At 37.0% G+C, this 25,122-nt stretch overlaps 1 protein-coding gene across 1 annotated transcript; it reads left to right on the top strand.

Moving 5' to 3' along the window:
• Positions 1–14,401: 14,401 nt before the first annotated feature.
• LOC102475697 (olfactory receptor 6C2) lies at positions 14,402–15,337 on the top strand. Its single transcript, XM_006156838.1, has one exon. The coding sequence runs from the start codon at positions 14,402–14,404 to the stop codon at positions 15,335–15,337; it is 936 nt and encodes a 311-aa protein (XP_006156900.1).
• Positions 15,338–25,122: the final 9,785 nt, after the last annotated feature.

Below are 25,122 nucleotides of genomic sequence, written 5' to 3'. Positions count from 1 at the left end.
AAGATTCATGGAGGAGTAATGGAGTAGAAGGGATTATAGCATGACAATCCCCCCTGGGGTGATTTATCATTTTCTCTCTCACTGTCTCTGTCTATCCCCCCACCCCATCCTTTTGAGCACACACACCCTAAGGCAAAAATTTCTTAAAAAAAAAAAAGTAGAGCATACAAATAATGGAATCATAAAGATATAGATGCAGTGCCCTCATTTCATTACAGACCTCTGGACCAAACTGAGAAAGGTTAACTCCACTAGTTATGGGAACCCAGCCAACAATTTATAAGACGTATGTGTTTATAAGTATGGATTTGTTACTCCAATTTATGTGTTTTGTCACAGGGAGCAAATAAAAAAATGTATACTCATGAAAAAATACCTATGAAGAGTGCCACCAAGAAATGACCAGTCTAAATATTGTAATTGTCCAAACCAGAGTAAGAAGGAAGGTACTTAGAAATTCTTATACGGTAATGAGTGATTTGGTTAATCTGCCATCCAGTTTATGTTGAGAATTCAGGATTTGTGCCTAGCCAAGCTACAGGATTAGCAAACAGAAAATATTCAGGGGGTTGACTCTTGTATTTTCTTTCTATAGCCTTCAAAACCATCTTCTTCTTCTTCTTTTTTTTTTTTTGATAGGTTTTTGCTCTAGGCTTTTTTTTTTTTTTGATAGGTTTTTGCTATAGGATGTGTGCGTTTGCCAGAAAGACAGAGAGCGACAGAGAGAGAGAGAGAGAGAGAGAGAGAGAGAGACAGAAAGCGAGAAACCACTCGCCAAGGGGGATGGCCACGCCACATCCCTTCTCCTCCATTCTCCTCTCAGGATCTTGGACATGCACACACACACACACGCCCGATATGAGTTTAAGCCACTGTGTTTGGGACTCGAACCGCAGTTGACTACATGGAGTCCAGCAAAATAGCCATTATATCAACTGCTGGTCCCCAAAATGGTCTTTTTATATTAAATAAAAATGAAATTTACTTTAAACTCAGGTCATATAAAAAGAAAAAGGATATTAAAATGTCCACACTCTATAACAGAAACTGAAAGAGGGTAACTGTAGATACTAGACACAGTATAGGAGAGTGTGGGTAACAGGGGTTGGCAGGGAGGGGATGGGGAAAAAATGTTTAACTGACACATGAATGAAAAATTATCTATTGATGAAGAGGTATATGGTAATGCCTTTGACTTGATGGATGTGCATTGCATTCATGCTAGAAAAATCATTTTGTTTGCACAGGAATTAAATTTAAGAATTGTAACACAAAATACATAAAATTATAGAAAAGTGCTTTCTCATTTTCCCACTCTATAACTCTGTCTCACTCTCCTTCTGGCAAGCACATGTGTCCTGTACCAAATAAATAAATAAATAAATAAATAAATACGTTGATTTATACATATAATGGACTACTACCCAACAACAATAAACTACTAATACAAACAAAATGGAACAATTTCAAAAAATATCTTACCAAGTGAAAGACACAAAATAGAGCATGCCGAATTTCATATATTTGAAGTTCTACAACAAGAAAACAAATCTAGAATAACAGAGAGCTAATTGGTAATGGCATGGGGTCAAAGTGACTATAAAACATTTGAGATTAGCAGTTGGAGTAATGGCTATGTTTCTGGACTCCCATATAGTCGACTGTGGTTTGTGTCCCGGACCCAGTGGCTTAAACTCACACCAGGCATGTGTGCATGCTTGCCCAAGATCCTAAGAGGAGACTAGAGGAGAAGGGGTTGCAGCGTGGCCATCACCCCTGGGGGGGGGGGGATTTCTTGCTTTCTATCTCTCTGTCTTTCTGGTGAATGCAGGCTCCCTATAGAAAAAACCTCTCCCTCACCCCTACCCCCAAATAAACATTATGAGAGAACATTCTGGAATGATAGAGAAGAGATGTTCTATCTCTTGTGGGGTAGTTATTACTCAGTGGCTATATTGTTTTTTTTTTTTTTTTTTTTTAAATTTCCTTGAACTTACTTCACACCAAAAATAGGGACATTTTATTGCATTTAAATTATACCACAGTAAAATTTATTTTAAAAGTTAAAAAATGAGAATAATTTAAAAAATTGCCTAAGGGATATCTGAATGATAGTTGAGCATATGAAAATGAGATGTGACTACAAATACACATACACAAGGAGTACTCCTGAGAGACGGAGAAAATGGAATTCTCACACGCTCTCCAGGAGAGTGTAAATTGGTACACTAATTTTATAAAATCTAACATATGGATGGGATCAGTAGTTGGCATAATGGCTGTGTCACTGGACTCCCATGTAGTCGACCACAGTTTGAGTCCCGTGACCCGGAGGCTTAAACTCACACCCGGTGCGTGTGCATGCGTGCCCAAGATCACGAGAGGAGAATGGAGGAGAAGGGATTACAACGTGGCCATGCCCCGCAGAGAATGAGTTCTCACTTTCTGTCTGTCTCTGTCTGTCTTTCTGGTGAGCGCACGTGCCCTATAGCAAAAACCTCTCAAAAAAGTAATCTAAAATACAGCTAGAAATTTTTATCTTAGACACAGTACTACTCAAAATACATACAGTTACTAAAAAAAGTATAAGGTATTATTACCAGTACCATTGGAATTAAGGAAAACTTGGTACACTTGATGTGTGTTAACAATTGAACAGATAAAATCTGACATATCTATATACTGGGATGTTATATAATACTGAAAAAGAAGAAAATGTTACATACCATAAGTTTCAGTTTATTACAAATGCAAACAATATTGGACCAAAAAATAGATACAAATACTCAGTGTATATATATATTTTTTTAAGAGGTTTTCGCTATAGGGCGCATGCGCTCGCCAGACAGACAGAGAGAGAGAGACATAGAGACAGAAAGTGAGAAATCACCCCCCAGGGGGGATGGTCACGCCGCAATCCCTTCTCCTCCATTCTCCTCTCGGGATCTTGGGCACGCACACACACACGCCTGGAGTGAGTTTTAAGCCACCGGGTCCGGGATGTGAACCACGGTCGACTATGTGGGAGTCCAGCGACATAGACATTACGCTCACTGCTGGTTCCCAGTGTATATTCTCTTGTGTGGATATGAGTATTAAGAATTAATTAGTGAGTAAAATTTAATTTTGTGCCTTTGTAGAGGTGTTATGCATCAATATATTCTATATTAAGAGTAAAACAGAGAAATTCAGCAAAACATATAAAATTTTCACCATTACACCTACAGTAAAGAAAAAGTAACAAAGTATTCTTTACAACTAAGAAATAGACCATTAGTAATGAAAGACAGAGAGTGAAAAAAAAAAAGTCAGAAAATCTAAATACACATTTCCTATATAGATTAAAAAAACTTTTATGGTTTAAATAGAGATAAAATTTTTAAAAACACAACAAATATTTTTGAAAAACTATAATTTTGTATGATAATTGCTGCAAAGATTTTTTTTCCTAGCAAATTTCCTGTATACTAGAATAAAGAAGAAAAGAGGAGAATAATAAATATGTTAGGCTCATAACCACTTTAGAATTCTTGAAGGGGATGTAGATTTTTGCCAAAAAGCACGTGTGTTTGCCAGAGGAACAGAGAGTGAGAGTGAGAAATCACTCCCCAGAGGAGGACAGCCAAGCCACAATCCCCTCTCCTTCGTTCTCCTCCCGGGATCCTGGGCACGCATGGACACGTGCCCTGAGGGCTTTTCAAGCACAAGATCTGGTACTTGAACAGTGGAGTGAGTCATGTGGAATGTAGACGTCTCAAGCCACACACCACTTGCTGGTCTCATTTTAGAAAGTTTTTTTTTGGGGAGTTTTTTTTTTTTTTTTTTTTTTTTTTTTTTTTTTTGATATAGGGTCCGTGTGCTCTCCAGAAAGACAGAGAGAGACAGAGAGACAGTAAGTGAGAAATCCCCCCCAGGGGGAATGGCCATGCTGTATTCCCTTCTCCTCTATTCTCCTCGGGATATTGGGCAAGCATGCACATGTGCCCAGTGTCAGTTTAAGCCACCGGGTCCAGGACTCGAACCACGGTCAACTACATGAGAGTTCAGCGACATAGTCATTATTTTTTTATTTTTGTGAGATTTTTGCTATAGGGCATATGTGCTCGCCAGAGACACAGAGAGATAGAAAACGAAAAATCACCCTCCAAGGGGTATGGCTGCACTGCAATTCTGTTTCCTTCATTCTCCTCTTGGAATCTTGGGCACCCACACACCAAAAAATCCAATATGAATTTAAGCCGCAGGGTCCAGGACTTCAACGGTGGTCAACTACTTGGGAATCCAGCAACACAACTGTTACATCATCTGCTAGCCCCAGTAATTTCTATTTTTATAAAATGCAGCAGGGTCAATATAGTTCCTAACAAGTACTTGGATTTTCTACAAAGGAAGATTTTTGAATGTTGCCAACATAAAGTAAGGACAAACGGTTGAAATGAGTATACCAACTGCCCTGATTTTATCAATACATATTATATGGTTGTCCTGAAAATTCCCATTGTACCCGGCAGATATGTATGATACTGTTATGTCAATAAAAATAATAAATGGCAATGAGGAAAACAGAAATAGGAAGGTGGAAGTAGTTCTATCTTAGAGCTAATCTTCCTTAAGAGGTATAACTGTATGCTTTTATAACAATTGGTGTAATATTAAGCCAATTTAGTTAAGAGAAAATATCCTAGCAAATATTAGAAAGAAAGACATATTATTCTTTATATTTCTTTCCATGTGGAAGTGCATTCTATTAAGGCATAATATTCAAAAAGTTAAACCATTACATACCATTTTTGAATTAATATATACAGAATAGTTTAACTAGTTTAGCTGTGAAATCAATGCTACAGAAAAGCTGTTCTGAAGGAGAATTAAAAGAATAAAGATTATGTAATCAAAACACTGATGAAATAAATTTTCTAATAGTTACTAAACTGGTAACTTCCTTCAACCATAAAAGTATAATTTTTGAGATTATCTTTTTTACTGACCAGAATTTTGAAAGTTAATATGTAATTTCCTGGTGTCTGGAATCAAAACAAACAGTAATCTGCAACGTGAAATAAGCATTTTCCTGTATAAATAGTTTTTGTAAGACTCTTAATTAATGGCATTGTAAAAACAGGTATTAATTCTCCTGCATTTATAAGATTTAGGTGTTTTGTGGGTTTCATTTTTGTTTTTGTTTTCAGTTTGTTATAGGTCGTGTGTGCGTGTGCTCACCAGAGGGGTGGGGGAGAAAAAGAAAGTGAGAAAACACCTTGAGGGGGATGACAATGTTGCCATCCCCTCTCTATTCTCCTCTCAGGATATTGAGTATGCGCCAGCACCTGGTATGTTTCTCAGTCTATGGGATCCAGTACTTGAACTATGCAGTTAGGCATAATAGATTCAACCACTCTAATCACCATACCACGGGCTGTCTCAGATATTTCTTGTTGAATTTTTGCAGTTCACCTAGTCTCCCTACTTCCTAACCTTTCCTTGGAGTTGAAAAGTGACATATCTAGCAGGTTAATTTTTAAAAAGGGTATGGGTATATTATAATAGATCACCCTATTCCCTGTTCTCTTTCATATGTCCTTTTTGCAAATGGCTGTACTATAAGACGGTTCAAAACCATAATGTAAAGTGTTCTGTGCTGGGACCATGCAGTTAACACAAGCTGAGTATGAAAGAACTGCCCCTCGTGCCAAGAGCAAGGACTCGGCTGAGAACTGTTTGCAAGGTCAACAGTTTTACGAATTCTGGACCTCACCTCTATTGTGTTACTGTACTGGCCTGCACTCAATTTCTCTGCCATGGGCCTTATTGCCATACCCTGGTACCCCATAAAGGCACCCCCCAGCCCTACTATAACTTTTACAATAATCCTGAAAGAGTGCGGATCCACAAAGGCTGCGAACAGGGGTTACTCCCATTAGACTCATCCCACCCTCCTGGAAAATGTCAATAAAGAATGCTACATTCACTTCTCCTACTGGAGATTACATAGATAAGCATTAAAAAGGTCTAGGTTAAAGCTACTAATGGGCAAAGTATCTCAGTAGCCAGGAGGGACTCAGGGACTCATCCACGAGATGCTGTTACCCCAAAGACCAGCATGTAGAGGGTCCCAAGTACACAGTAACCTTTACCTACTCACAAGGCCACATTCCTTTCCTATATAGACTCACCCTCTTACTTGTAGACTACCCCAAAGATAACATAGGTATTTCACTTTAGTATATACTAACCTTGTCTTTACTAAACCAGACAGGATTTATTTCTAGGCTCTTGTAATCACTGTCACCCTAGCCTGAAGCTGAAGTTCTCAAAAGCTGACCTGAGGCTCAAAATTCTCAAGCCAATCTGGGACTAAAGTAATCAAACTAGTCTGAGACTGAAAATTCCTAGAAACCCTCTCATCCAAAGACCCTCCCTGGTAATCAAGATCAAAGAAGAAGATGCACCCGAAAAATGGACTTCCTCGTTCTAAAAATTATGACTGTTTATACCTAAACAAAACAGATGTCATGTTTTATGATTATTGTTCCTATACTTTGAATGCCTTACCTTTTGGAGTAAAATCCTTCACTTATTTCCCCTCTTCCATCCTACCCCTGTAAAACTTCTTCCATAATAAATATGCATGACTTCTGGCCATCAGAGCTGCAGTCCGGAGTTTACTCTGGCTGTAGCAGGCTAAGAACATGCTAAAGGGCATGAGGTCTTAGTCTGATTCCTGTTCACCCCCATCGCCTTCCTGTGCACCCACCCCGGCTGGGGTACGGCTCCCAGCAGTTCTGTCTCAGGGTCAACAGGTGGCCTGATTCTTAAGGTGCAGGACTTCCAAATGGCTGACATTGATTCAAGTCCCAGACCTGGCAACTTGTTTTCTAATTTTCCTTTCTCTCTCTCTTTCTGTGTCTGGCAAGCACACCTGCTCTATAGCAAATTAAAGAAAATACTAATAAATAAAATGATATGAATAATCCAATAAAAAAGGGGGGGGGTCTGTCTTGGTTGGTTGGGTAGAGTTGGATCTCTAGCACTCCCTCTCCAGTAGATATGACTCAGATTTTTAAAAAAATTTTGATATCCAAAGTCATGATTTCACTAGTTCTATCTATGATAAAACTAATATTTTAATCTCCAATTTATTTGTGTATTTTCTCTGTCTAGTTGACTTAGGACTCAAGCAAGGAATAAAGGTGGGGTCCCTTCATATCCGACTACCCCAACAATGATGAATTAGAGGTCTATATACTTTTGTGAATGTAATGTGGTACTAAACACTATAAGCTAAATGAGGTAATATACTTCAAATTTGTCTTACTCCTCCTTTAGCTTTAGAAATTCCAATGCTTATTATATTAAAGAAAAACATGATATTTACATGAAATAATTATTGGAGGACTTTGGCTATATAATTTTAAAATAATTAAATTTCGAGGAGCTTTATGAGTTAAATAATGAGTTTTCCATAAAGGATCTAATGGAGAAAAAGAATGGTGTGTATCTATATTTTTAACATGGAAAGTTATTTGTAATTTTTGACTGAGAAAATGGACTACTTTCAAGTATATTTACATATTTTTCCACTAAAAATACAGACATAAAGCAATTTTTCTTTGTTAATATTTTGCTACCTATGAGTTGGAGCCAGAATTGCCTTTTCATCAGGAAAATATTGCTTCATACTTGGACTGTGTCTAATCAAATTCATTATTGTCTCTGAGGACACTGTTCCCACTGCTAACTGTTAGGTATCTTGCCAAAATTGGTTTAATATTAAATTCATTAGCCACGTTTGAACTTTGGTCACAAAGGACTTTTATTTATCTTCAGAGCTGGCCCCAGCATATCCACAAGAGACTGAAGTAATAAAACACTCATCTTTTTTTTCACATTGTGAAAATCCATCTTTGCCCACAGAAATCAGGAATCTCGCTTTTGAATCTTCTCAAAATATTTTACTTTACTGTAAATTAATCACTTTACAGTTCATAGATACTTAAAATAAATGTCCCTTTATTTCAACTTTGAGTTATAAGATTTTGTTTTCTAGATTTGAAGTGGAGTAGGATCTTTAATGAGTTTGTTGACAATTTAGAGAGCACTATTGATTGCAAAAACACAAAACAAAAAAGTGCCTGTGATATGCAAGTCTTCATGAGAGGAAAATTCATGCCATATCTGACCCCATTATACTTCACGTTCATGTTTGTGAGTGTCAGGGTGATACCCCTGCAACTGAAGCTGTGAACGTCATCAATACGTGTGAGTATGCACTTGTTTGTTAATTTACTTCATCCAAAATTCTCTTTCTTTGGTCTTTATAAAATATCATACTCATTTAAAAAAAATCAGTGAAAAAAAATTAGTAGGGATATCTCTACAAAGAAAATCATTATTTTGGTTGTTATTTTGTTCTATGAAAATTAAATGGGAGGGATTTGACTCTGGAAGTATTCATTACATGCATTATTAAAGGGATGGGTCTATTGGTTTCACTCTCTTTTCTCATCGAATATCAGTACCAGTCACATTACGGTTTTCAAGAAATGTGATTCGAATGAATTTATGAGTGTTCAGAGAAAATAAATAATTTGAGGAGTAAACATAAGTGGTCTGCCCCACACTATTATGCTCACCAATACATAGATATTTATATGTAGGTATAATTATAATATGGTGAATTAGAATGTTGAATTATCTGCAATGTTATTGGAAATCAATGAGATAATTATAAATTTAAATAGTCCTTGAAATATGCTATATTGAAAATGCAAGTAAATTAACTTTCTCATACATTCATTTAATATTTGGATATTATAGAAAATAAGTATTAGTGATTAGAAATGGAAATGAATTTTGGAAACTGGGACACTCTCTGAGTTTGGATGCCCAGGTCAAGAGCTGAGACCTTAAGTTTCTTAATTTGGGCCAGCAGGTGGTGTGGAAGTAAGGGAACTATATTCTACAAGGCCAGTTGCATGATTCAAGTCCCTGACTGGCAGCTTGAATGTGTGTGTATGTAACCAAAGTCCTGAGTGGAGAATAGAAAAAAAGGGATTGCAGCATGGCCATACCCATCCCCCTGAGATGATTTTTGTCTGGTCTCTTTCTGTCTCTCTCTCTCGGTTTCTCTCCATCTCTCTCCCTTTCTCTGGAGAGCACATGTCCCCTATAGCAAAAACTAAAAACTAAAATGAAGTTTCTCAATTTAGTTCAGAAGTGTCAAGTCCTACATTATCTTTTCAAAGAGGGTGCAGATTACCAGCTAATTATTTATCCTCCTGAGCCTGGATAAGTCTTCCTTTTCTACCTATGCATATAAACCATAGATAATTTCCTACATACAGTAATATAATCCCGCTTCTGTTACTGTCAGTAAGAAACAACATGCCTCAGTTTACAAACCTGAGAACACACCTTCAGTTTTTTCTGTGGTGTAGTTGACAAGAAATAAGTGAAATTATTACATAATAACCTAATTACATGTTTCATGGGAAATCCTTTTCTAGCGTGAAATGGAGGAATATAGAATGCTTTGTTTGCAAAGCTGACTATTTAAAAAGGAAATAATGCCCATATTATAAAGTAATTAATGATAGTTGAGAGAAGAGTGTGGAAAACCTGCTGCCTCATATTGAAAGTTGTAGTCTATAAACTCTGCTCTTAATAGTTTACCAGCAAGACATTGAACAGGTTATCAGAGGCACCATAATTCTCAAGGTTTATAAAGAACTCCAGAAAAAAAAAATAGACACAATGGCTATGTGTTTAGAGGCCTCATACGTTTATGCTAATGCATAAATACTGGACAATTTATAGAGCAAAGTGAAGATGAGGAGATGAGGAGGATGAAAATGAAGATGAGAAAGATATAGAGGGAGTGGCTTTAACTTAAAATTTTAAAGGCACTGTGCATGCATTATCTCAGTCAGGTCTCACAATAATTTCATAAACTAGGTGTTCTTAACTTTGATTAAAAAGGTTATTCTCCTTAGATCTCTACGAGGAGAAGAAACCACAGAAATCAATTACATTTTCTTCCCTTCTTCTATTCTGGCTCCACATCAGTGGAAAATGATAGAGGGCCCTAGTCATGGACACCTCATTTAGTCGCTGAACTTTACGTCATTCACTAACTCTTTTATCCTCCATTAAATAATTTCATCAATGATCTAAGGATGAGAAACCATATTCTTACTCATTCCCCTGAATAAAAATATTTATTGCTGAAAATATTCCATTCATCTCAGAGCTTGAAGCATTTGAAACTCAAAATCCATAAATGTGGTCATTCTCATCACTATTGTTAAAATGAATGAACTTCTGCATAAATGAGAGGTTAATCATGGGTTACAAGGAAATTCTTTGTAAGAATGGAAAGCAGGATAATTAAAAATATACTTGCATAATTTATAGAAAATATATTCTCAGGGGCGAGCAGGTGGTGTTGTGAAGGTGCTGGATACTCCCACATTGCCAACCATGGTTCAAGTCCCAGACCTGGTAGCTTGCTTTGTCTGTCTTTCTCTGATCTAATTAAAAATAAATTAATGAGGGACCTGCAGTTAGTGTAATGGCTATGTCGCTGGACTCCCATGTAGTCGAACGCGGTTCGAGTCCCGGACCTGGGGCTTAAGCTCACACAAGATGCATGTGCATGTGTGCCCAAGATCCGGAGAGGAGAATGGAGGAGAAGGGACTGCTGTGTGGCCATCCCCTCTGAGGGGTGATTTCTCACTTTCTGTCTCTTTCTGTATTTCTAATGAGTGCACGTGCCCTATAGCAAAAACTCCTAAATAAATATATAAATTAATTAATTAAAAAATCCTCAAATGTACGTGCATATGCTTTGGTTATTAATTCTTATAAAATGTTGATCAAAGGACAATAGTCATTTAAAAACATAGATTATATTTAAATAATACAATTGCATATAAAATAATTTAAAGAATTAGTTTATATTAGATTATACTTTAAATAATTATTTAAAGCCATAGATCAAAGGATAATAATTATATAAAAAATCTTAATATGAGGAAAAGACAGATCAAAACTGTTTTTATAATACATATGAACAGAATTAATCATACTTGAGTTTTAGAGAAATGATTCTAATTACTTCGATTTTAAAGACTGAATAGGGGAACCAAAGATGTTAAGCAAATATTAATATACTTTTGCAATATTTCAGCTGTGAGATAAAGATACCCAGTGTAAAATTAGTTTTGTGAGAAAGAAAAAACATTAGCAAGATATAAAGATACAGAAATGACAAGACCTGAAGATTAACTGAAAAATGGCTGCAGAAAAAGGAAGTAAAAATTTTCTTATAGAGATTTAGAACTAATCAGAGGGAAAACTTACAATAATGAATGCTATAGTTAAACTTCTGGAAGGGACCAGCAGTTAGCGTAATGGCTATGTCGCTGGACTCCCACGTAGTCGACCCTGGTTTGCGGCCCGGATCCGGTGGCTTAAACTCACGCCGGGTGCATATGTGTGTGTGCCCAAGATCCCAGGAGGAGAACGGAGGAGAAGGGATTGCGGCATGGCCATCCCCCCTGGGGGGTGACTTCTTGCTTTCTATCTCTCTGTCTCTCTCTGTCTGGTGAGCGCACATGCCCTATAGCAAAAAACCTCTCAAAAAAAAAAAAAAATCCTGAAAGGTGAACCTCTAAAAGAATCTCAATAGTTTTTATAAAATAAAGTGAAATTTCAATATAGTCGGGGCCAGCAGGTGGTGTGGTGGTGAACGGCGCTGGACTCCCACATGACTGACTGGTTTGAGTCCTGGACTTGGAAGCTTTCTTTCTCACTTTCCTTCTCTCTCAGTCCCTCTCTGGTCAGATTAGAATAAATAAATAAATGAAGTTAAAATAATTCCTTTAAAAAAGAAAATTTTAATATAGTAAATATGAAGAGTTTTTGCCATGTTCCAGACACAGTTATAGTATCTTATGTGCATTACCTGAACTTGACCTGTATAACGGAAATTATACATACTATTTTTATCTGAATTTTGCACATAAAAAGCACAAAATAAAGAAATTAAGCAAATTATTTGAGGAAAGGAAAAAGGAAAAATCTTTATTCAGAGCCTGAGTCTTATCTAGATGTCCAAGAGTAAGTGAATTAAGTCAGAAAACTATACTATGTACTTTCCCTAAAGATATAAATTGAGAACCATCAGCCTATTTTAAGTCACCTTATTTAAGACCTTCCTAAAGATTGAGAGCTGAGTGAAGGAATAAAAAAAAGTATCGCTTGCAGGTGTATCATCAACCACACAGATTAAAAAAGGAATCAGAGCCATGAAGGAGAACAGGAAAGAACAGTGGTAAGTAAAAATTCAGCAAAATGTAAGATAGTGGAAGTTAATCTATAAAGACATTCAGGAAGTTAGCTGTTCAAAGTCTCACTTCCAGCAGTGAAACTGAGATAAATGAAGACTGAGTAGTGTTTAACAAGTGAAGCAAGTAGGAAGCTAATGATGATTTGGCCAGGGTCATTGACATGGTCCTAGAATCAGATGAGTTATCTCACTGGGAAATAGGTAAGTGGAGACAATTATAAAATGACAGGAATTTTAAAGGATGTGTAAAGTGAAAGGTTGCCAGGAATTTTCTTTTGCTACCCAATTGTGAGAAGAAAATTAATTCACCTTTATGCATCTCATTTGTCCATTCGTAAACTAACTTGAGTTCAGTCTTCCAAAAGTCATAATAAACAGAATCGTGTACCAAAAAAAAAGGAAAGAAAAAAATAAATGGCTTAGTTTTATTAAATCTGATGTTAACAGAGGTCACTGAGTGTATATCCAACGGAAACATTGCTGACCCAAAACAGAAAAATTCGGAGACGCGTCTCTTCAGCTCTGTAAACATAAACCATGGCTAATGCCCTATTTCTCTATACTAAATTCTGAATATAAACTATCACTGTGAAATACACACAAGTGGAAATGCACCTCTACAAAATGTGTTTAAAAAGAAATGAGGGAACCTAATTTTTGAATTTTAATGTTAAAAGTCTTCTCTTTAATGGTTCAGCTAGTAGCATGGTGGTTAAGGCAGGTGGATCCCATATAACTAGCTGAATGATTAGAGTCCTGGACCCAATAACTTGAAAATCATGCCAGGTGCATGTGCATGCCCAGAATCCTAAAAAGAGAGAGAAATGGAAGAGAAGAGATGGTGTTATGACCGTATCCCATGGGAGGTACTTTCTCACTTTCTCTTCACATGAGCACACAACCTTCTGTTAAGTTGAAAAACAAAATCAAAAACAAAAACCAAGCAAGAAACAAACAAACAAAATACTTACCTTTTAAGATCTAGTGAATATAAAACTGTAATGGCTACTTAGAAAATAGAATTTTTAGTGTTAAAAGAACATAAAAAGAAACTAATCAGATAATACAATTCCATACTTATATTTGATAGCTAGAAAAGAATCTTTTTAGCACAAGGTATCTTCTGAGGCACAAAATATATAACATAGACTTTCTAGTAAACGTGTGGAAGAAAATATAGCCAAGAGTAAATGTTGAATATACATTTAAACAATTTTCTATGGCAAAAGCCTTGAAAATTTTGGGCTTAACACATTAAATGAGTCTTTAAGAAAATATATGCAAGAAAAATGTTTTAAACATATCTCCTAGATGAAGGACAACAACTACAAGATGATCATTCATTGTCACTATAATAATTAATACACATATGAACTTTAATGGTAGGAATTTTTTTTGAGAGAAATTTTTACTAGAGGGTGCCTGTGATTGTTGTAGAGAGAGAGTGAGACAGAGAGACAAAAAGCCAGAAATAACCCCAGGTGGATGGCCATGTAAAAATCCTTTTTCCTCCATACTCCTCTCGGGATTTGGGGGAGTCATGTACACATGCCTGGCATGAGTTTCAAGGTGCCAAGTCTGGGACTTGAACTGAAGTTGGCCATATGAGAATCTAGCAATATATCCATTTTGCCATCTACTGGCCCCATAATGTTAGGATTTTCTTAACCAAAACCATAGTAATTTATTTTGGAACTTCTCTACTAAAAATCTGTCTAGGGGGAAGAAATTAAGAGACTGCCGAATTATTGATTCAGAAACAATTTAGAAAAAGGGATGTTTTTCAATGATGTTTGTCAGAGTTGAAGTGACACCTTCTATATTAAAGATTCATCAGAAGTGGCAGTATGAAACATGTGATTTGATATGGTAATTTTTGTGACACAAAGAGAAAGTGACAAAACATTGATTGCTTCTCTAATAACCAGTTATATGGGAATCACTTTTAAGTTTATTTCTCTTGAGGTCAGAAGCTAGTTAGAACTCCAAAGTTTCTCCTATAAAGTCTTCCTTACTGTTTTAAGCAGATTGGATGGGAGACACTATTTGAAGATGAGAAATCAAACAATAACATCTTTCATCTTGCTGGGACTGACAGATGACACGAGGCTACAAGTTCTACTTTTTGTTTTTCTGTTTCTCTCTTACATATTGAGTGCATCTGGAAATCTAACAATCATTACCCTCACTCTCATTGACTCTCAGCTTAAAACACCCATGTATCTTTTCCTCCAAAATTTTTCCTTTTTAGAAATTTCGTTCACAACTGCCTGTGTTCCCAGATTCCTATATAGCATATCATCTGGGGACAAGTCCATTACCTATGATGCTTGTGCCAGTCAACTGCTGTTTACAGACCTCTTTGCAGTAACAGAATTTTTTCTCCTGGCCACCATGTCCTACGATCGCTATGTGGCCATCTGTAAACCACTGCATTATATGACCATCATGAACAGCAGAGTCTGCAAGAACTTCATTCTCTTCAGTTGGGTGGCAGCTCTCATCATCATTCTCCCACCAATCAGCCTGGGGTTAGGCCTGGAATTCTGTGACTCAAACATCATTGATCATTTTTGTTGTGATGCATCTCCTATCTTGAAGATCTCTTGCTCAGACACATGGTTGATAGAACAGATGGTGATAGCGTGTGCCGTGTTGACCTTTATCATCACCCTCATTTGTGTAGTTCTCTCCTACATTTATATCATCCGGACTATTCTGAGATTCCCTTCTGCCCAGCAAAGGAAAAAAGCCTTTTCCACTTGTTCCTCCCACATGATCGTTGTTTCCATTACATATGGCAGTTGCATCTTCATTTATGTCAAACCATCAGCCAAGGATGAAGTGGCTATTAATAAAGGAATTTCACTTCTTATTACTTCAATTTCACCAATGTTGAATCCATTTATTTACACTCTCAGGAACAAGCAAGTGAAGCAAGCTATCAATGAATTAATTAAAAAAGTTACATTCCTTTCAAAGATGTGAAGAAAAAACGAGCTATATATCCCACTAAATGATGAATAGGTACAAAATCAGAAGGTTTTGACACTATTTATATAATTTGTTCCTCAGTCATATTTATATTTATGCTTTCTCATTAATCTTGCCTTTTATGAACCTTGATTATTCTATTTTTTTGTCTCTATAAAAACCAAACTTTTCAAGAGTGCCTACTTTTGCAATCTAGTTGGAATTTGTCTGCAAACATGGTGGCTGTCAACCTTGGAAACACAATAGACCACATTTTCTATCTTTTCTATGCTGTTAGGTGTCACTAAGTACTTTTGCTGAAAGTGAACAGAATGTATGTGGAAGCAATATGCACCATTTCTAGACTGCCTAATTAAAATACCTAATATATGACCTCCTGTTCTATTCCCCCACCTACCTGCCAGATGCTCATACTTAAGAGTTTGGTAAGCTTTATATATGATAAATGTGCTTGTGAAAGACTGCTTCTCCCTCTCCCTCTACACACTCACACACACACACACACACACACACACACACACAATTTTAGGGAGACCTCATCTATCTCCATTTAACTGAAATATCCATAATAATTCATGAAAACAAGAAATAAATTTGGCTTATTTTAAACTATATATGGCATCTATTCAGAGTAGTCAGCTATTATAACAAAAAGTTCAGATATGTGGCATTTACAAACAGTGAGAAACCGATAGAAGTCAGGAGTCATGAAAATTTATGTAAGGGAATAGAAATATATCTTTTTAAGATAGTTGTCTTATTTGGAAGCCTAAGGATCTACTAAAGTAATAGCTCAGAAGAAGTCATTGAATAAAGTCAATAGTGTGTGGAGATGATTAAGTTAGCTATGATTGCTATTGTTTAGACAATCTTGACAATGGGAATGACAGTCTTGCTGGGTATAGTATTCTTGGTTTAAATCATTTTTCACTTACCACTGAAGCAAGTGAAGCAAGCTATCAATGAATTAATTAAAAAAGTTACATTCCTTTCAAAGATGTGAAGAAAAAACGAGCTATATATCCCACTAAATGATGAATAGGTACAAAATCAGAAGGTTTTGACACTATTTATATAATTTGTTCCTCAGTCATATTTATATTTATGCTTTCTCATTAATCTTGCCTTTTATGAACCTTGATTATTCTATTTTTTTGTCTCTATAAAAACCAAACTTTTCAAGAGTGCCTACTTTTGCAATCTAGTTGGAATTTGTCTGCAAACATGGTGGCTGTCAACCTTGGAAACACAATAGACCACATTTTCTATCTTTTCTATGCTGTTAGGTGTCACTAAGTACTTTTGCTGAAAGTGAACAGAATGTATGTGGAAGCAATATGCACCATTTCTAGACTGCCTAATTAAAATACCTAATATATGACCTCCTGTTCTATTCCCCCACCTACCTGCCAGATGCTCATACTTAAGAGTTTGGTAAGCTTTATATATGATAAATGTGCTTGTGAAAGACTGCTTCTCCCTCTCCCTCTACACACTCACACACACACACACACACACACACACACACACAATTTTAGGGAGACCTCATCTATCTCCATTTAACTGAAATATCCATAATAATTCATGAAAACAAGAAATAAATTTGGCTTATTTTAAACTATATATGGCATCTATTCAGAGTAGTCAGCTATTATAACAAAAAGTTCAGATATGTGGCATTTACAAACAGTGAGAAACCGATAGAAGTCAGGAGTCATGAAAATTTATGTAAGGGAATAGAAATATATCTTTTTAAGATAGTTGTCTTATTTGGAAGCCTAAGGATCTACTAAAGTAATAGCTCAGAAGAAGTCATTGAATAAAGTCAATAGTGTGTGGAGATGATTAAGTTAGCTATGATTGCTATTGTTTAGACAATCTTGACAATGGGAATGACAGTCTTGCTGGGTATAGTATTCTTGGTTTAAATCATTTTTCACTTACCACTGAATATATTTTCCCATTCTTTCCTCACTTGCTAGGCATTACCTTGAGGTAGTATTGGCTAATTTGAGAGCAGAAATGAAAGAGAACAAAGAGGATGCAGAAAATTGGAGTTGAGTCAATTTAGAAAATACAACCATGTCCAAGCTCTAAACATGAATAAAACAAATAACATTAAGAATAAAATAAGAATAAAAAAACTTTAAGTAAAAAAAAGGCAAATTGTGACATCCCAGTTCAAGAGCTTTAGTCCCAGATCCAGACCATAAATTTGCTTTTTCCCAAAGCAAAGTTTTTGATTCCGATAGCCACCCTTCATTTCACAAAAATGAAAGAGAAACAGGCAAATGAGATAACCGTTTAAAGAAAGAAAATTATGGAATTTCTGACACATAAAACTGACTGGAATAAAAGAAATCAGAAAGTTTTCTAAGTTGTTGAGGGTATCTGAGAAAATTTGCATGTTCTTTTCTCTTTTTTTCAAGTTGAACCTAATTCCATGGTAACCTTGAAAGCCAAGGAGTGTAGATGGAAGAAACTAACAATCATATAGGAGAAAAGTGGATTACACATTCCTGGCCTCTTTAACAATTGTATCATATTAATATATACAAGTTCAGCTTGGTGGCACAATTGATATCAAACTGAACTCCTGGAATGGAAGCCACACGGCCACCTGCAGATTCAGATCCCAGAGTTGGCTTAAAAACACACCAAAGCATGAACATGAGACTGAGATCCTGAAGAGCTAAAGGGCTAGGTAACAGGAATCGAGGTATAACAAGACCTTGTTCTGTCTGTTTCTCACTCTCTCATTTTGTCTCCCTCGTCCCCACTGTCTTATTCTCTTGTGTGCATACATGCACTCTGTATATAAACAAAATTTAAAACTTAAAATAAATCAGCCTAATAACTAGTATATATTAAGAGAGGACAAAGACAGATTTACTAAACTCTATGCTATAATGAATAAATGGTACAGAAAATTACATTTTGAAGAATAATGCAATTATACATGTGAATTCTCAGGAAAATGAAGCAATTCCTAAATTCGTCTCCTCAAACCACTACATAAAGCAGATATGTCTGCTTCTAAATAATAAGAATTTAGAGTAAAAATAATTAATATAATGTAATACAAGGTAAATGTTATAAATATAGCACAATTCTACAACTATAGTGGATGAAGATATGCTAAAACTATTGCTTAATATCATGTATAAGTTGATGATTAAAAGTAATCAGTCTCTATGTAAGAGCATCACTGCACTCACAGAAAATAAAGGAAAACCCTTCGGTGCCTGAGGTAGATCCAGTGGGTAAGTAGAGATGGTGTGTGAAGGGAAGGGTGAGGAGGTTGTCAGACTATATCCAGAAAGCTTAGGTTTAATTCCTATGTAAGCACTCTCAGGTAAAGCACGCAAACTGACACACTAGCAGAGAGCCAAATTATAAAAGGCCTACAAACTCAATAAACCCAAACTGTAGGAAAACGTGAACTTGAGTTCAAAGCTGCATATTTGCTAACAGTCATCTGCTTCCTATCATACTCAGACTCATGTCCTAGCAACCTATAATGTTCATTTTCAGCTATAAGAATAAGAGGAGTTGTTCTGCAGACCCTGTAATAATCATTGATATTAATTTTAAGAGATCATCTGATCTCTTCTTGCAAGTGACCTGAAGTGATATTTGACAATGGTTTGCTATTAACTTGATCCAGAGCACCCCACAAAACCATTCAAATAAGAGGTCCAAATCTTTGTGTTCACTTTAAGAATGCCTATGAATCTGCCTAGGTCATCAAGGGTATGCATATCTGAAAAGCCACCAAGTATCTGAAAGATTTCACTTTACAGAAACACTGTGGGTCATTCTGTCATTATAATGCTAGAGTTGGCAGATGAGCCCCAGCCAAAGAGTGGGGTGGATGCAGGATTGGTAGCCCAAAAAGAGTGCTGCATTTTGCTGCACATGCTTACAATGCAGAGAGTGATGCTGAACTTAAGGAATGAGATGTAGGGAACCAGCAGTTAGCGTAATGACTATGTTACTGGACTCTCACGTAGTCAACCACGGTTCGTGTCCCGAACCCGGTGGCTTAAAACTCACGCCGGCTGCATGTGCGTGCGTGCCCAAGATCCTGAGAGGAGAATGGAGGAGAAAGGATTGTGGCATGACCATCCCCCCTGGGGGGTGATTTCTCGCTTTCTGTCTCTATGTCTCTCTAGCGAGCGCACGCGCCCTATAGCAAAAACCTCTCCAAATAAAAAAGTGATGATGGCACCAGCAGTTAGCATAATGGCTATGTTGCTGGACTCCCATGTAGTCGACCACGGTTCGTGTCCTGGACCCGGTGGCTTAAAACTCATGCCGGGCACGTGTGCATGCATGCCCAAGATCCCAAGAGGAGACTGGAAGAGAAGGGATTGTGGCATGGCCATCACCCCTGGGGGGTGATTTCTCGTTTTCTGTCTCTCTGTCTCTCTCGGTCTGGCGAGCGAGCACATGGGCCTTATAGCAAAAACCACTAAAAAAAAATGATGATAAGACAAGAGGTAGTCAACGAACATGATGATAGAGCATTGTAAATTATATAGTTTTAATAATAGAAAAACATTTGGAAAAAAATAAACATATCCTCAGGGACTTGTAGAACACTAACAAAGGGCCTAATATGTGTGCATTTGATTTCAAGAAGAAAGTATAATACAGAAGCATATTTTAAATAATAATGACAGAAAATTTTCCAGTTTTATGGAAAAAACTTATGGAATAAAGAAATTCTGCAAAATTCAGAGATTTCGCACCCCAAAATGTCATAATCATACTGCTAAAAAGGAAAAAAAATCTTGAAAGCAGGAAGAGAAAAATGACAAATTGCGTATAATAGAATAATGACTTAAATAACTGTAGCTTTCAAGTCTGAAACGGGGGACCAGAAGAATAGGCACAATATTTTTAAAGTGCTTATACAAATAAATAAATGTCAATCAAGAAAATCTACGTCCAGCAAAAATATTTTTTTTGGAGAGGTTTTTGCTATAGGGTGCGTGCGCTCGCCAAACAGATAGAAAGAGACAGAGAGACAGAAAGCGAGAAATCACCCTCAAGGGGGATGACCATGCCACAATACCTTCTCCTCCATTCTTCTCTCAGGATTTTGGGCACGCATGCACATGCGCCTGGCGTGAGTTTAAGCCACCGGGTCCAGGACTAGAACTGCAGTTGACTACATGGGAGTTCAGCAACATAGCCATTATGCTAACTGCTGGTCCCACAATAGGCTATTTTCAATTTCATGAAGTTTGAAAATATATTGATGCTGAAAGCAAAAATTATAACATTATCTGATGGTGTTTTCTACATACTTTGATTTTTTTAAAGAATTATTTTATTTAATTATATTCATCATTATCATTTTCAACTTGACTGGAGAGAGAGAGAGAGAGAGAGAGAGAGAGAGAAAGCAAGCCATCAGGACCAGGTCTGAAATCATGGTCAGCCATATGGAATCCAGCATCTCAAGCACCACATCACTTCACAGTCCCTGTACGTTGATTTAATATTTTAGATGACAACAACAAAGAAGAAGGAAAGAAAAAATATATGGCAGACAGGTTTCTATACTTCACTTAAGTGGAGAATATTTATTCTAGAGACTGAAAAGTTAATCTTGTATATTTTTATTTCTAAAATAGAATATAATTTAAAATTCTACAAAAAAGATGCATGAAAAAACTCAATAGATAAAATAAGTGTTCTTTTTAATTTAATTTATGATAGTGCACGTGTGCAATACATGAGAGAGAGAGCGAGGGAGAGAAGAACTTTTTTTTTTGGAGAGGTTTTTGCTATAGGGCGCGTGCGCTCACCAGACAGACAGAGAGAGACAGAGAGACAGAAAGTGACAAATCACCCCCCTGGGGCGATGGCCATGCCGCAATCCTTTCTCCTCCATTCTCCTCTCGGGATCTTTGGCATGCACGCACACGCGCCCGGTGTGAGTTTTAAGCCACCGGATCCAGGACGCGAACTCCGGTTGACTACGTGGGAGTCCAGCGACATAGCCATTATGCTAACTGCTGGTCCCCAGAGAGAAGAATTTTCAACAGGGATTGTTCATGTCACCATCCCTTTCCTCCGGTTCATCCAATACTGGGCATTCACATCTATGTCTGGCAAGTTTCAGGCTGACCAGGCTGAGATTTCAGGTGGGTGATCTGGCATTTATTGAGCAGTACAATACTGCTCCACCGTGGCACTATTCCCTGCTCCTCCCGGCCGCCCCCCTTCCCCCCAAGATCCTTTTAAAACATGGTCATAGGAAACAGTAGATAGAGTAATTGTTACATTGCCAGATTTCCACGTAGTCAACTGCGATTTGAGTCCTGGATCTAGCAGACTAAACCTCACCCCAGGCACATATGCATGCATGTCCAAAATCCTGAGAGGAGAGTGGAGGAATTTTTGCATGGCCATTCCCCCTGGGGGGGTGATTGCTTACTTTCTGTCTGTCTCTCTCTCCCTCTCTGTCCCTCCAGTGAGTACATATGCTCTATAGCAAAAATATGTCATTAAAAAAAGTCAAATAACCAAAAAAAAAAAAAAAGAAAAGAAAAAGATAAAGTGGGCATGTAAAACAGAGAGAACAAATAAAGCAATAAGACATAAAACCATATTAATAATTACCTTAAGTACAAGTGCTATAAATACCTACCCACACCTAAAATAAAAATTTGGCCCAGTCTGATTATACAGTAGATAGCAAACTGAACTGTAACTGAGCACATGACTGAGCACAGGTCTGAATCCCAGGTCAACCTGAAAATATGCTCGGTGCATGTTCATGCGTGCAGGAGTATAAGAAGCTGGAGAGCTGAGGGACGGGGACTGCTATGAGACAAGACCCTATGGAGAGTGCTTCCTTCTCCTTCCTTCTTCCTAGTGCTCTGCACAAGTTCTGTATCATGAACAAAAATGAAACTTATACACCATCAGAGCTTGTTATAATTGATTTAAAAAAATTATTTATCATTATTTTTTCAATTTGATGAGAGAAGGCAAGAGAGAGAGAAAGTGAGAGAGCAAGCTGCCAGTTCCAAGACCTGAGCTATTGTTGGACATGTGGGAGTCCATCACCTTAACCATCATGTCACCTGCTGGCCCCCTTGTCATAACTGATTTCTAACCATTATTTAAATACGTTATCTACAAAACTCCACATCAAAATCCCACAACAAATGTAAGCTATTTAATTTAAAAGTTAAAGGATAGAAAAAGATAAACCAACCATACACTAATCAAAAGAAAGTTTGTTTATGTTAATATTGCAAAAGTATACTACAAATCAATAAATAATAAGGATAAAGTAAAACTCTGCAACGATTAGAGAGCCAGTTCATTAAAAGGCCATAATAATCTTATAGGTTTACATGTCTATGAGGTAGTGGAATTGTATCCTCCCAAAAAGATAGGGTGAAGTTCTAACCCCCAGGACAAAGAACATAATTTTGTTTTTTAGAGGTTTTTGCCTTAGGGCATATGTGTTCACTGGGGACACAGAGAGAGTAAGAAATATTGAGAGAGAAAGTAAGCAATCACCCCCCACCCCTGCCCCACCAACCCTCACCCCCCGCCACCCGTGTGCCATCTGCTGGCTCCAAGAATATAATCTTATTTGAAAGTAGGATTCTTACAGATGTAACCAAATTTTGATGAGGTCATTAATCAGGATCTAACCTAACCAACATGATTCATGTCCCTATGAAAAAAAGAAATTTGGGGAGCCAGCAGATGGTGTAGTGGTTATGTCACTGGACTCTCACGTGGTTGACCACAGTTTGAGTCCTGAACCTGGAGGCTTGAAACTCATGACAGGCATGTGTGCATGTGTGCATGTGTGCATGTGTGCATGTGTGCATGTGTGCATGTGTGCCCCAAATCCTGAGAGGATAATAGAGGAGAAGGGATTGTGGTGTGGTCATCCCCCCTGGGGGGTGATTTCTTACTTTCTCTTTTTCTTTCTCTGTCTCTCTGCTGAGAACACATGCCCTACAGCAAAAATCTCTCTACCAAAATAAAAAAGAAAATTAGAAAGAGAAATTTGGACACAGAGACAGATACACATAGTGAGAAGAAATAGTAAAGATGGAGACATACAGGAAGAAGAGTACAATACAATGATAGAGGCAGAAAATAGAGTGCTGTAACTACAAGCAAAGGAACATCAGGCTATACTAGAAGCTAGAAAAGAGAAGATGGACAGATTCTCTCTGAGTTTCCAGAAGGAACCAACCTGCTGAGATCTTGCTTTGTCATTTCTATCATCCAGAGTCATGGGACAATATATTTCTCTTGTTTGTGGCTACCCAGCTTATGATATGTTATGGGAGTCCCAGTAAACTAAGATAGCATCTAACAATACAAAACTGAGATATATGACTTTTTTTTTTTTTTTTTTTAACATTGAAGGAGGTTTATTCTAAGCCAATTCAGGTAACAACAGCCTAGGAAAACAAAATCTCAAGATTCCTTGAGAGAATGCTTCCCCCAACTGCTGAATCACAACAGATCTTTAAACATTTCAGGAAACTATAATTTACAATCAAAGTTGGAAATCAATTCATGTACGTTATTCATTCATCTGGCCCAACAAAACAGTACATCCTGAAGTAGGAATTTACAGCTTACGGATAGATTCAAAGATTCTTCAGTTTGTTATTGGTTAAAAGAGCAAAGCTTTGATTTAAATTCCAAGTCAGGAGAAAAGTTTAAGCTTAACCTAAAAATAGGGAGTCATTGTGCCATGTTATGCCATAGTCCGGTTATGAGAAGTAAGCCACAATTACAAAGGCAAAAATGACCTGTTTAGTAAGGTTGATAGCATGTAGGTATCATCCTAGGCCCCTCAGGAAGAAATTTTAGAACAAAGAAAATATGAGCAGAGTTCAGTACTCAAAAATGAGCTTGGTCTTCAAAGACTTCAAGCAGGCATTCACATGACAGATGGAAAATAAGAGCTTGAGTGTTGTGAAGTTTCATCCAGGCACATAGCTGTCATGAAGCCCATGCTTGGCTTTCAGAAAACATGTCAAGGCTCTCATCCTAATGTTTAACATTAGGGAATATATTTGAAGCAATCAACCAAACCTAACTGCATTGGCACAGGGAGGAATTCATATGGGAAAGCTCCTAGTTCACATCCCAGTTTTCCCAGCCACATCAGGCATGCATCTTTTTGTTGTTGTTTGTTTGTTTGTTTTCACATTTTAAAATTTCATCTTCTTTAAGACATTCAATCACATTATTTAGCTTACAAAATGAATATTTCAACGGGTGAACATTTCTCCCTAGTACAGTTGATAAAACTGTAAAATATCTTCAACAGATAATACCACATTTCTTTGTCCCCTTAATGCTTTGCCTCCCTATTTTTCTTCTAAATGTCCTTCCTCAGACCCTACTCTTCCACATACACACTATATCTGGTATTTACATCCATCCATATACTGTGTTTCTGTATCCTTTAGTCAATCAGTTTCAGTCATAGAGTGTGGACACTAGGGACGACAATTAATAACTCACTCAGTAATAGGGTTAATAGATAAAAAAAACTGAAACAAAACAAATAAAAACAAACAAACAATCATATAAAAGTATTCAACCCCATCAGCCAGGTGTATCTAATTCACATTGATAGAGCATTCTAAAAAAATAAATAAATAAAAAAACACATAAAAAAGTAGATGGGTCTGAGACATAGCCAGGCCTTCTGAAGGGAGAAATGTAGATTAGAGAGTCCCTTATGTATGTATATGAGCCTGAACAAATAA

Source organism: Tupaia chinensis, unplaced genomic scaffold, assembly GCF_000334495.1.
Source record: "Tupaia chinensis unplaced genomic scaffold, TupChi_1.0 Scaffold000518_1, whole genome shotgun sequence".
In the NCBI taxonomy this organism is placed as follows: Eukaryota; Metazoa; Chordata; class Mammalia; order Scandentia; family Tupaiidae; genus Tupaia; species Tupaia belangeri.
Note: the sequence above shows the minus strand (reverse complement) of the source record. Positions and strands in the feature narration are given on the sequence as shown.